Source organism: Convolutriloba macropyga, chromosome 11, assembly GCF_964194025.1.
Source record: "Convolutriloba macropyga chromosome 11, txConMacr16.3, whole genome shotgun sequence".
In the NCBI taxonomy this organism is placed as follows: domain Eukaryota; kingdom Metazoa; phylum Xenacoelomorpha; order Acoela; family Convolutidae; genus Convolutriloba; species Convolutriloba macropyga.
The window spans coordinates 35,245,761-35,259,571 of record NC_134478.1 but is presented as its reverse complement, the minus strand read 5'-3'; the positions used below and the strand labels follow the sequence as shown (position 1 = coordinate 35,259,571).

Here is a 13,811-nt window from a genome sequence, read left to right as displayed (position 1 = left end):
CGGTATTAGTACAAACTTCGTTAGAGAGCAATTAAAGACACTCGAAAAGTCAAATTGGTCTAAGAAAATTTCGAGTGAAAAAGATACGACACAAATAATTGCTTCAAACTTCGTTCGAGAGCACAAATTGCTTCTAATCAAACTTCGTCCGAGAGCAGAGATTGCAACGAATCACTGCGTGTAGCTATAAAACTTCACCGTACCTGTTAAAAACAATCAATCGAATGAAAACAGAAATTTGAAATTTAAATTATTGAAATGGCGAAGAGATAAAAATTATTATTACAAATAGAATAAGAATTCATAGTTCTCTGTATCTACCGTATACAATAAATAGCCTTGGATGAATTTTGTTTGAGCAATCACGTTAATCTAAAGGAAATAGAGCACACGAAAAGATTCGAACATATTTTGAAAACTTTTTTCAATTCACGTCAATTACATCAGCAAACGAACAATTGAATGATAAAAATGTTCGATCTAAATTGTCCAACTAATCTGTACAACAAAAATTGAGTTTATTCTGAATTTGAGACAAATCTATATTTTAGCGAAAATGGTCAGACTTTGAGTTCGAGTTAAGGTTGTTCTTAAGAGACAATCGACGACTGGTCATAGTAAAAATTAGAAGCAGTTTTTATTGTATTGCACCTGCTGTGTCTGTTGTGTTGGATTGACACACAAACAAACAGCACTGTTAAATGAAAACAAACTAGATTAACAACTGTCTTGAGCACAAGAATCTTCTCTTAAATTATCTAAAGTAAACCTTTTATTCGAATCTATGAGATTTATTGATTGGCTGCTGTGAGAGAATTGAGGTTTGTGCTGTGCTAATCTGCAATGCGGTTGCTGAGGAGATCGGCCCATTTCTCGGCGTCTCTGATATTCTGCACAAGTAGAAAGTACTCCCTGCTTGTCAGTCGCATCTGAACACAAAGAGGAGTGAATAGTTCAAACTGAATAAATAGCGGATGGATGTTAATGGTTGCAATTATTTTACTCCAGTGAAATTTCGACCAATTATTTAGTTAGTACTATTAACATTAACAATAAGGAATATGTATGGTTTGAAGGGATACGCAGGGTTTGGGGAAGCATTTTGTGGAGAAAAATTTGCGGGTTTAAACGAAATAAACTCAATTAGATTGAGGCGTCCTCATTTTACCTTAAATCCTCAACACTTGAAGTCGTTTTGAAAGTCCAAAGTGCGGTAAGAACCAAAAACTCATTCTATTAAAAGATCACAGTTCAGTCTAAAAAACGGCGTGAATAAACAAAAGGCAGATTTGCAGTGAGCTTGACGTCCTATGGCCGTAACAAACATTTAAGATTAAGAACCGCCCTTCACACCATGAAATAATCTCCTCAAAACAGTTTTGGTGACTCGCATTCTTAGAGTATATTAAGGTCAGACAAAATATCGGTCACATGAGTACCACAGGACTAATTAAATTGCTACAAACATTGTTTGAGAGCAATTAAAAACGCAAGAAGACAAACCGAGGTAAAATTTTTAGAAAGAATTGAATCATCGCAACGCAACTCACACTACAACTTTAAAAAAGGGATAAACATAAATGACTAACGTCGGAGCGCATTGCTCTGAAACGCCCGGCGAGCAGTTGCCTTCGTCAGAATTTAGCTACGGTTTAGAGAGGCTAGCTTTAGCTTAATTGAAGACCACAGGACTAATAAAATTGATATAAACTTCGTTTGAGAGCAGTTAAAAACAAGAAAAGATTGGGGTAAAATTTTTCGAAAGAATTGAATCATCGCAACTCACACTACAACTTTAAAAAGGGATAGAAAATTGACTAACGTCAGAGCGAAGAGCTCACAAAAGACCGGCGAGCGGTTGGCTTCGTCAGAAGCTAGCTACGGTTGAGAGGCTAGCTTTAGCTTAATTGAAGAGGTGAGAGGTAAGCGCAGCGGGGGGTCAACCTCTAACACCATACTGCCCTTCTAACACCAACCGCCCTTCACACCATAAGTATAAGTATCCAAAATAGTTCCTAAGAATCGCATACTTTAAGACTATTGAACTGAAGGGCTCTAAGAGAACTCACTGTCCGCTGGGCGCTACCTGTTATCCCCGTTTTCAGGACGAAAAGTCAATTGGGTCAGACGAAAAATCGGTCAAGCAAAAATTCGCATAAAAAAACGACCAACAGGACTAATATAATTACAGCAAACTCTGTTTGAGAGCAAATAATCAATACAACAACTTTTAAAAAAAAAATAAACTTAAAATTAAAAACAAGTTTAATGTCCGAAACTACAAAAATTGAGGAAGAACCAATAATAGATAAATTGCCCGATATCAATATCACGTCCTTGAAGAAGATTTTTGGTAGCTATCTCTGGGAGCAGAAATGTTCAACCTCTTGCAAAATTCTTACGCTAACAACAAATCAAGCCTCCAGAAACTTTGAGGGAACAAAAATTCAAAACATACCCGGCAGATTGCCGGAAAATAGCCGCCGTTGATTCCAATAAGCATGACTGGGATTGAAATAACAGATATTGAAAAAAAAAGATTTTCGTACAAAAACATTTTTTTAAGTCCGATTTATTTTGATGGCATTTCGTAGTTGAACATACTTCTGTTTCTTAGAGAGAGGCTACAGGGGCTACTATCAATAACAATCAGCATTAGAGAGAGGTAACTAATACTTATAGGACCGACGTTCAAATAGCGGGCATCTAAAATTGGGCTTTATGGGTTTATCCCGTTTCTATTTCTGACTTCAATTTTTTATACTGACTGTTCATTTTGAATTGCTTTGCTGAGCAACTGATGTTCAAAATCACTTTTTAGCAGAATGAGAGAAGAGAGAAACTAGCCTAGAGAAGTCAAAAAGATTTCACGCAAAATGTTGAAAAGGCGGCAAAATGAGGTAAAGCGAAACATTTTTTTATTCGACGAAGTAAAAAAAAATAGGAGCGCTATAATAGCCGGCTGAGAAGATGAGGGCGGCTATTAAAAATTGATATCGCATTTCCAGGAAATTTCTAGAACCGCATTGTATTCAATGAAATGAAAATTCTATGAAGTCAATGTAACAGTTGAAAATTATGTGACCTAATTAGTGTACATTTTTATCAAAGACCGTTGTGAAAAACAAGGCCGAGGAGGCTACCGAATAATTTTTAAAATACAATTTAAAACAGAATACCAATTAACCTTCAATATTTGGCATTGGCGGATCACAAAATTAAATGAGCCAACTTTCAGTCAAAATAGCAGGCACGCTGAAGACGTCAAAGAATACAAAACATTTGCCAAAAAACCGTTTACAAGAAAATATCAAAAACTTATAATTGTCATTATGAAACAAATTTTTATTGAACTGAAGTGATTTTGACGCTAAAGAAATTGAGATGGCAACCACTTGAAATTTAAAACGAGTGGTGCATGAAAAAGCTTATTCCGATAAACCAAACCAACAAAATTTCTAAAAATGGCTAAAAACTAAATAGTATATAAACAATTTTATAGAAAAACCTCTCGCCGCACAAAAACAGGAGCACAATGCTTCGGTAGAAGTCAGGTGGGGTTTAGGGTTGATAGCAGTGGGGGGGGGGGGCATTTAGAGAGCTGCTCGGCCGCTTAATGCCCAACTGTTCAAACTGTTTTTAAAGATGAACTTAAAAGGCTCAGACAGAAAATCGGTCAAGCAAAAATTGCAAAAAGGTCACAGGACTAATATTATCGGTAATATTTTCAGAGCAATCAATTAAAACATAGCCGACTATTATCGGGCGAATTGCTCTCAAACGACTGACGAGCCGTTGGCTTCCGTAGTAGCTACCTTGTGCTTAGGAGGGTAGCAGTAGGGGGTCTAATATGAGGGGCTTGGGGCCGGGCGAGTGTTGGAGATAGGGAGAGGTGTTGGGTTCAGCATTTTTTTTTACCAAACCGCCAAAAACTGCGTCTGCACCATGGTTATGGCTTCTTTGAATTGTACATTTGGAGATAAGTAGAGCTTTACCTCCAGGCTTCACCTGTTTACCCGTTTTCTAGGAAACAGGAAAAGACCGCAGGCTTGAGAGCAATTAATTTTTCACAATTTTTCCCTCGAAAAGCATTGTTGAGCGCTTAAAATCTACCAAACTAACCAAACTAAAACAAATGGAAAAAATGGCTGAAAACGGTTGTCGGCTCTATGCACCATTCTGTCTCTGATGCAGCATTCAAAGTCAAACAGTCATCCATTAAACGCAGCGCATGAACAAAAAACCTCTTGCTAAGTAAAAATAAAATCAGCCGGCGATTTATTATCGCCACTTTGAACACAGGTTAAAACGCAGTTTGAACAGTATTTACAGTAACAAAAACCTGAAGACAACCAATACTCCTTTTCGATTCGTAAAAACCAAGATAATGCCAAATATTCCAGGCGAAATGCCTGCCAGAAACGACTCGCCATTGATTCTCAGAACCCCGATTGAGATTGAAAGAACTGAAAACAAATATGACTTCAATAAAAACTTTTTTGAACTTCGAGCTAATTTAATTGTCTTTTGAAATGCTGCTGTTTCTTAAACAGATGATACAAGGATAAGTATCAAAACCAATGAACATTCAAACTGGTAATTAAGACTTATTACAAAAGAGTTTAAATACTGACCATCTAAAACTGGTTCATCACGTTTCTATTTCTGATTTCGTTTTTCGATACTGACTGAGCAACAGCTGTTCAAAAGCATTTTATTCAGATTGAGCGAAGAAGTAAACCAGCCCAGAGAAATTAAAAAGTTTTCAGGCAAAATGTTTCACAAGCTCTGACCTAAGGTAAAGCGGAAAAAATTGGCGAAGTAAAAAATAGCAAGAACTCCTGAACCGACTCAAGGCAAAAGTTGACTTGCACCGAAAACAACTACGCACTAAAAATAAACATAGCCGGCAAATTGCCAAAAAAAGCCGCCGTTGACGCGCTAGACACACATCGGGATTGAAACAAAAAAGAAAAACGAAGAGATAGAAATTGACAAAATTTTTCCTTAGTTTCAAAAAAGGTTCTAATTCCGTGCGCAGTTTCAATTAGATTCTAAACCTATACTTACTTCAGCTTCTAAACTGAAGGGTATTAAGCTTAATACTAATATCAGCTAGCAATCGCTCTAATGATTTTTGATAATCTAATGCGCTTTATCGGTTTATCCCGTTTCTTTTGATTTTGCTCTGTTGACATTGACCATATTCACTACATTGCGTAATTCAATGCGTGAAAGAATTCAGAATCCAATCAATTGAAACAGTCTTCGTGACAAATGTAAAACGAAAAACGTGATCAAAAGGTAAAGCGAATTTAAGAAAGGAGAGCGCCTAAATAATAGCCGTCGACGGCTATTAAACAAAAGAAAAAACTATTGACTAAGCAGCAAATGCGTAGGGGCAAGTATGTGCGGTTACTGGTGGAATGAGGTGCAGGGTTGAAGTTGGGGGGGGGGGTCAAACTCTAAGAACCGCCCTCCACACCATACATTTCTTAGACTGTTTCGGCGAATTGCATACATAGAGACTAGGGAGCTAAATCAGTCAGGCTAAAAACAGCATAGAAAGACCACATGACTATAATTCCAACAAATTTAGTTTGAGAGAAATAAAACATAGCAGGACAAGTCCTGAAATTTAAATTATTTTATTTTACTGAACAAAAAATTGGGCCGCAAATAGACAGTCGAATGTATTGGGAAAATCAGTTTAAAAATTCTGATCAAAAAATTCGAAAACAGTGAAAATCTTGCAAGTGAAATTGCCGCATGTTGAAATCACCAGCAAGAAAGCGGATTTTTGTTTTTTGTTCACACAGCGTATTCTGTCTACTTTAAAAAACATACCCGACAGATTGCCGGAAAAAGCGGCCGTTGATTCCTATAACCAAGATTGAGAGTGTAAGATTAAGAGTGTAAGCTAATGAAAAATTTTGGAGCGGAACGTGCCTGACACAGGGGCTAGTATCAATACTAATAATTACTAGAGATGGTAACTAAGAACAAAGTTTGAGTAACGGGCATCTATAAGGGGGCTTTATGGGTTTACGCCGTTTGTTTCTGATTTCATTTTTTGATACTGACTCTTGAATTGCTTTTCTGATTAACTGCTGTCTATAAACACTGTTAGCAGAATGGGAGAAAAAACCAGCCTAGAGAAGTCAAAGATTTCACGCAAAATGTTGAACAAGCTGTGAAATAAGGTAAAGGGAATAAATTTTAGTACAACGAAACATACAGGACAAGTCCTGACGTACAATTCATCGAAACTTCATTGACTGAACAAAAAACTAGACCAACGGACTATGAGTGAATTGGGAAAACCAACTCTAAACAAACAGATCAAAAAAATAAAAAAAACAAAATCAATGTCAAAATGCCGCATGCCACTAGCGAGAAATGAAAATTTGGTTCAAACAAAAAACTAGGCCTAGAATGAACTAGAAAGGGATTGGGAATCAAAATCACTCGCTTTTTTCGCTTCGCTTCCTGTTTCGGCGTGACCAAAATCATTACTCCAATTTGACTACAAAAATCATGAAAATGTGTGAAAAAATCTTTTAAAAAAGACAGCGCCCCAATGCAATTCAAACTATTTTAATTGTGAAAAATTAGGAGCGCTATAATAGCCGGCTGAGAAGCTGAGGCGGCTATTAATTACAGTGAAAAAATGTCACGCCGCAAAAGCACTTGCTAGTTCCCTCCACTTCCTGTTTTGGCTTGACCAAAATCATCACTTCAATCTGACTTCAAAAACCATGAAAATGTGTGAACAGATCTTAAGACAGCGCCCCAATACAATTCAATTTTATTGAATTGTAAAAACCAAGGAAGCCAATAAATAGCCGCAGCTATCGTTTTGCGGCCTTTAATAATTAATTACTAACTCTAATCATGGCATATCCATCAAAGTGGTTGGGTAGCACAATGTCATGGTCCTTGGGTTTCTGGATGGAGACCTCGAGGATACTGTTCATGGGTATTTCCTTCACTTTGCCCCCACTGGCCTCGGAGGAGTGTGGATCTGCGAAGCGGAGGATGTTCCTGCCGTGGTAGTACTCCACCGACTGCTTCTTCCACTGTCTCAAGTGCCGAGTCAATTTGTACATTATTACCTACAAACAAACACGTCACCAATACTATCATCATCACTCTCGTTGCCGATTTTGTAACGAATTATATTGAAAATTCTAAATACTCTGGCTAGCTAATACACAAAAAACACCTTCTTTCAAAACATACCCGGTAGATTGTCGGAAAACAGCCGCCGTTCATTCCCACAACACCTGACTAGGATTGAAAAACCAAAAAAAAAAATGGAAATTGATTTTTGTACAAAAAGATTTTTCAAGTGCGGACTTTTGATTTCATTTCGCAGTTAGATATACTCCTGTTCCTTAATGATAGGACACGGGGGCTAGTATTATTACCAATAAGCATTAGCCAAGGTAACTAAGACTTATAAGAACAAAGTTTAAGAAGCGGGCATCTAATGGCATTATGGGTTGATCCTGTTTCTAGTTCTGATTTCGTTTTTTTAAAGAATCTGTTCATCTTAGATTGCTTTGCTGAGCAACTGCTGCTAAAAAGCACTTTGAGCAGGATGAACGTCAAGCAAAGAGAAGTCGAGCAAGATTTTTTCCGACCAAGTGAAAATATAGCCGAAGAATTGAATGAACTAATGCTGACACTTTTTACAGCAATATCAAACTAAAACAGGCACAAATCCATGATCCTAAATGAGAAATAAACAAAAAATCTAGAAACAATTAGAAAATTTTGATTCCCAAGAGAAACAAAATTATTACGCTATAAAAAAATTACGCATTAATGATAATAATTTCACTTCCTCGCGCATCCTTAGAATGAGTACACAATACAACAATAGAGCGTGAAACAACGCTAGACAAAGCAAAAAAGCTTTAAAAATTATTAAGATTGACATAAAATTTTTGAAAATCAATTGAGTCAAAGTAAAATAAGCACGCGACTACATTACAGAATACATAAACGCAAGAAACCATAAAACTCAAAACATTAAAAGTAGTAAAATACATTTCAGCAGTTCTATTGGATGATAAAGGAAATTAGAAGAGAGAATGAAGGAAAGATACACAAATTCACTATACAATTGAAACCAAACGTTATCTCATTAAAAAAAGGTAGCTAGCAATTGAATCAAACTTGATCAAAGTCACACTGCGGTACAAAGCCAAAGAGAATAGTATATTTTTTAGAATCAGTGACAAGGCCACGAGAAAAATGACAAAATAAAAGACTAAAAAAATCACTCTTTGAAAAGGATGCCAAAATCATAAAAACGTCTGCTCTGAACTCAAGTGACAAATACGATTCCGTTTTTTCACACTAACAACCAATGAAACCTGTCATAAATGAGACTAATTAATTATATCACAAAATAAATCAATTTCTGCAACTAAAGAACTCGCTTATATTTTTGCTCATTAACAGTATAAAAAGTACCATGACATAAAACTAATGAGCTGACACTTTTTACAGCAATGTCAACCTAAAACAAGCACAAAATCCATGATCCGATATGGGCAAAAACCAACAAAATTCTAGAGAAATTAGAAAATTTCGGTTTCCAAGATCTCGTGTTTAGAAAAAAATTAATACGCTACTATGATACGCATTAATGATAATAATTTCACTTTATGAAAATATTGACCCTACGCATACGTAGAATGAGTACACAATAAAACAATATAGCGGGGAACAACGCCAGACGAAGCGAAAAACCTGCAAAAACTACTGAAATTGAAAGAAATCAGAAAAATTTTGAAAATCAATGGAGTCAAAGTACAACAAGCCCGCAAATACATTCCAGAATCCTTAAACGCCATAAAACTTGAAACAGTAAAAGTCGTAAAATACTCTTCGGTAGTTCTAATGGCTGGAAAAGGAAAATTGAAACAAAAAGGAAGGCAAGAAACACAAATTCACTTCAAGAATTCAAAACAAATGGCATCTCAGTCAAAAATAGTTAGCTAGAAATTTAATCAAACATAATCACACCGCGCTAAAAAACAAATGAGAATTGTATTTTTTGAGAATGAAAGACAAGGCCACGAGAAAAACGACAAAATGCAAGACTAAGAAATACAAATCATTTTTTGAAAAGAAAGCTAAATTAAAAAAACATCTGCTCTGAACTCAGGGAACCAATCCGATTCAATTTTTCTTTCTAACTAATAACCAAAGAAAGTTGTCATAAATTAGATTAAATAAAGACAAAGCAAAAAAAATCAATATTTTCAAATAATGAACTGTTATATTTTTTGCTATAAAGAGTATAAAAGTCACCAAAAGCATTAGCTACGAATTGAAAGAATTTCTCAATTAAATATATATTCATTATCGAACTTTGATAACTGTCATTATTGAGAATAAGTGATAAAACACTAATTAGTGCAACAAAAATACGCAAATTGCAAAAAATCATAAATATTTTTTAAAACGAACATTCTGCTTGAAATTCTGAATAAGAGAATTTAGATGACAGGGGGTAGAAAAACATTTGACCGCACCAGGATTAGAATCATTGACCTCCCGTTTCAACCATATGCCTTGCCGACTGTGCTATTTGCCCACCTTATTTTTGCTATGCTGCAACCGGCTTTATATTAAAAAAGCTTTACTTCGGAGTGAGAGCACTAGAGATCACTAAAAATGAAGAACGAAAGCGTGAAAAAGTCACTCGAGAAGTCAGGGTGTTCTAGATCAAAAGCGCAAAATGGTCAAGCAAAAAATTTGCATTAAAAAAGACCAACAAGTTTACAATAATTGCTACGAACTTGCTTAAAGAGCAATTAAAAACGCTAAATTAAGTCATCATTATCAACAGAGGTGACCTACCATTAAATATATTAAGCGATCGAAGATCAAATTGGACAATTAAAATCGCGCAAAACTTTTTGAAAGAATTACTGTCGGAGTCATAGAAACCATTAGCTTCGTTGAACTGAGAACATGAAATTGAAAAAAATACATATAGTAGCCTAATGGACTGGTTCCTAATTAGACTTAATGATAAGACAACAAACAGTGCAACATATTACTAGCAAAACTCAAAATTTCTGAGAAAAATTGTCAGTGACGAACACAATTAGCTATGACCTGAACTATTAAAAAAGACCAACACGTTTACAATAATTGCTATGAACTTCCTTCAAGAGCAATTATAAACGCTAAAGAAAGTCATCATTATCAACAGAGGAGACCTACCATAAGATATTAAGCGATCGAAGATCAAATTGAACAATTAAAATCGCGCAAAACTTTTTGAAAGAATTAGTGTGGGAGTCCTGGAAACCATTATCTTCGTTGAACTGAGAACATGAAATTGAAAAAAAATAAATATTTATAGTAGCCTAATGGACTGTCCCTAATTAGATTAATATGATACGCATTAATGATAATAATTTCACTCTATGGAAATATTGACCCTACACATCCGTATAATAAGTACGCAATACAACAATATAGCGGGGAACACTGCCAGACGAAGCGAAAAACCGGCAAAAACTATTGAAATTGAAAGAAATCAGAAAAACACTAAATATCAATGGAGTAAAAGTACAACAAGCACGCAGCTACATTCCAGAATCCTTAAACGCTATAAAACTTGAAACAGTAAAAGTCGTAAAATACTCTTCGGTAGTTCTAATGGCTGGAAAAGGAAAATTGAAACAAAAAGGAAGGCAAGAAACACAAATTCATTTTAAGAATTCAAAACAAATGGCATCTCAGTCAAAAATAGTTAGCTAGAATTTTATTCAAACATGATCACAGCGCGCCACAAAACAAATGAGAATTGTATTTTTCGAAAATGAAAGACAAGGCCACGAGAAAAACGACAAAATGCAAGACTAAAAAATACAAATCATTTTTTGGAAAAGAAAGCTAAAATAAAAAAAACGTCTGTTCTGAACTCAGGGGACCCATCCAATTCAGTTTTTCTAACTAATAACCAAAGAAATCTGTCATAAATGGGACTAAATAAAGAAAATGCAAAATAAATCAATATTTTCAACTAAAGAACTGTTATATTTTTTTGCTATAAACAGCATAAAAGTCACCAAAAGCATTAGCTACAAAGTGAAAGAATTTCTCAATTATATATATATATATATATATATATATATTCATTATCGAATTTTGATAACTGTCATTATTGAGAATAAATGATAAAGCACTAATTAGCGCAACAAATACACGCAAAACGCAAAAAATCATATTTTATTTAAATCAAACATTTGACCGCACCAGGATTAGAACCATTGACCTCCCGTTTCATAAACAAATGCCTTGCCGACTGGCTATTTGCCCACCTTATTTTTGCTATGCTGCAACCGGCTTCATATTAGGGAAAAGCTTTACTTCGGAGTGAGAGCACTAGAGATCACTAAAAATGAAGAACGAAAGCGTGAAAAAGTCACTTGAGAAGTCAGGGTGTTCTAGATGAAAAGCGCAAACTGGTCAAGCAAAAAAAATTGCATTAAAAAAGACCAACACGTTTACAATAATTGCTATGAACTTCCTTCAAGAGCAATTAAAAACGCTGATTTAATTCATCATTATCAACAGAGGAGACCTACCATAAGATATTAAGCGAATGAAGATCAAATTGAACAATTAAAATCGCGCAAAACTTTTGGAAAGAATTAGTGTCGGAGTCCTAGAAACAATTAGCTTCGTTGAACTGAGAACATGAAATTGAAAAAAAATAAATATTTATAGTAGCCTAATGGACTGTCCCTAATTAGATTAATATGATACGCATTAATGATAATAATTTCACTCTATGGAAATATTGACCCTACACATCCGTATAAAAAGTACACAATACAACAATATAGCGGGGAACACTGCCAGACGAAGCGAAAAACCGGCAAAAACTATTGAAATTGAAAGAAATCAGAAAAACACTAAATATCAATGGAGTAAAAGTACAACAAGCACGCAGCTACATTCCAGAATCCTTAAACGCTATAAAACTTGAAACAGTAAAAGTCGTAAAATACTCTTCGGTAGTTCTAATGGCTGGAAAAGGAAAATTGAAACAAAAAGGAAGGCAAGAAACACAAATTCATTTTAAGAATTCAAAACAAATGGCATCTCAGTCAAAAATAGTTAGCTAGAATTTTATTCAAACATGATCACAGCGCGCCACAAAACAAATGAGAATTGTATTTTTTGAAAATGAAAGACAAGGCCACGAGAAAAACGACAAAATGCAAGACTAAAAAATACAAATCATTTTTTGGAAAAGAAAGCTAAAATAAAAAAAACGTCTGTTCTGAACTCAGGGGACCCATCCAATTCAGTTTTTCTAACTAATAACCAAAGAAATCTGTCATAAATGGGACTAAATAAAGAAAATGCAAAATAAATCAATATTTTCAACTAAAGAACTGTTATATTTTTTTGCTATAAACAGCATAAAAGTCACCAAAAGCATTAGCTACAAAGTGAAAGAATTTCTCAATTATATATATATATATATATATATATATATATATATATATATATATATTCATTATCGAATTTTGATAACTGTCATTATTGAGAATAAATGATAAAGCACTAATTAGCGCAACAAATACACGCAAAACGCAAAAAATCATTTTATTTAAATCAAACATTTGACCGCACCAGGATTAGAACCATTGACCTCCCGTTTCATAAACAAATGCCTTGCCGACTGGCTATTTGCCCACCTTATTTTTGCTATGCTGCAACCGGCTTCATATTAGGGAAAAGCTTTACTTCGGAGTGAGAGCACTAGAGATCACTAAAAATGAAGAACGAAAGCGTGAAAAAGTCACTTGAGAAGTCAGGGTGTTCTAGATGAAAAGCGCAAACTGGTCAAGCAAAAAAAATTGCATTAAAAAAGACCAACACGTTTACAATAATTGCTATGAACTTCCTTCAAGAGCAATTAAAAACGCTGATTTAATTCATCATTATCAACAGAGGAGACCTACCATAAGATATTAAGCGAATGAAGATCAAATTGAACAATTAAAATCGCGCAAAACTTTTGGAAAGAATTAGTGTCGGAGTCCTAGAAACAATTAGCTTCGTTGAACTGAGAACATGAAATTGAAAAAAAATAAATATTTATAGTAGCCTAATGGACTGTCCCTAATTAGATTAATATGATACGCATTAATGATAATAATTTCACTCTATGGAAATATTGACCCTACACATCCGTATAAAAAGTACACAATACAACAATATAGCGGGGAACACCGCCAGACGAAGCGAAAAACCGGCAAAAACTATTGAAATTGAAAGAAATCAGAAAAACACTAAATATCAATGGAGTAAAAGTACAACAAGCACGCAACTACATTCCAGAATCCTTAAACGCCATAAAACTTGAAACAGTAAAAGTCGTAAAATACTCTTCGGTAGTTCTAATGGCTGGAAAAGGAAAATTGAAACAAAAAGGAAGGCAAGAAACACAAATTCATTTTAAGAATTCAAAACAGATGGCATCTCAGTCAAAAATAGTTAGCTAGAATTTTATTCAAACATGATCACACCGCGCCACAAAACAAATGAGAATTGTATTTTTTGAAATTGAAAGACAAGGCCACGAGAAAAACGACAAAATGCAAGACTAAAAAATACAAATCATTTTTTGAAAAGAAAGCTAAAATAAAAAAAACGTCTGTTCTGAACTCAGGGGACCCATCCAATTCAGTTTTTCTAACTAATAACCAAAGAAATCTGTCATAAATGGGATTAAATAAAGAAAATGCAAAATAAATCAATAT

At 34.7% G+C, this 13,811-nt stretch overlaps 1 protein-coding gene across 16 annotated transcripts in view; it reads right to left on the bottom strand.

Moving 5' to 3' along the window:
- Positions 1-233: 233 nt before the first annotated feature.
- Positions 234-13,811, bottom strand: part of LOC142349375 (myotubularin-related protein 13-like) — a 235,257-nt gene continuing 221,679 nt past the window's right edge. For all 16 annotated transcript variants that reach the window (XM_075400867.1, XM_075400878.1, XM_075400874.1 and 13 more), the window contains 2 exons: positions 6,888-7,115; positions 234-929 (listed from right to left, as the gene is read on the bottom strand). In XM_075400867.1, the coding sequence (XP_075256982.1) occupies positions 834-929; positions 6,888-7,115 (324 nt within the window). In that variant the 3' untranslated portion in view covers positions 234-833. The remainder of the gene's footprint in view (positions 930-6,887; positions 7,116-13,811) is intronic.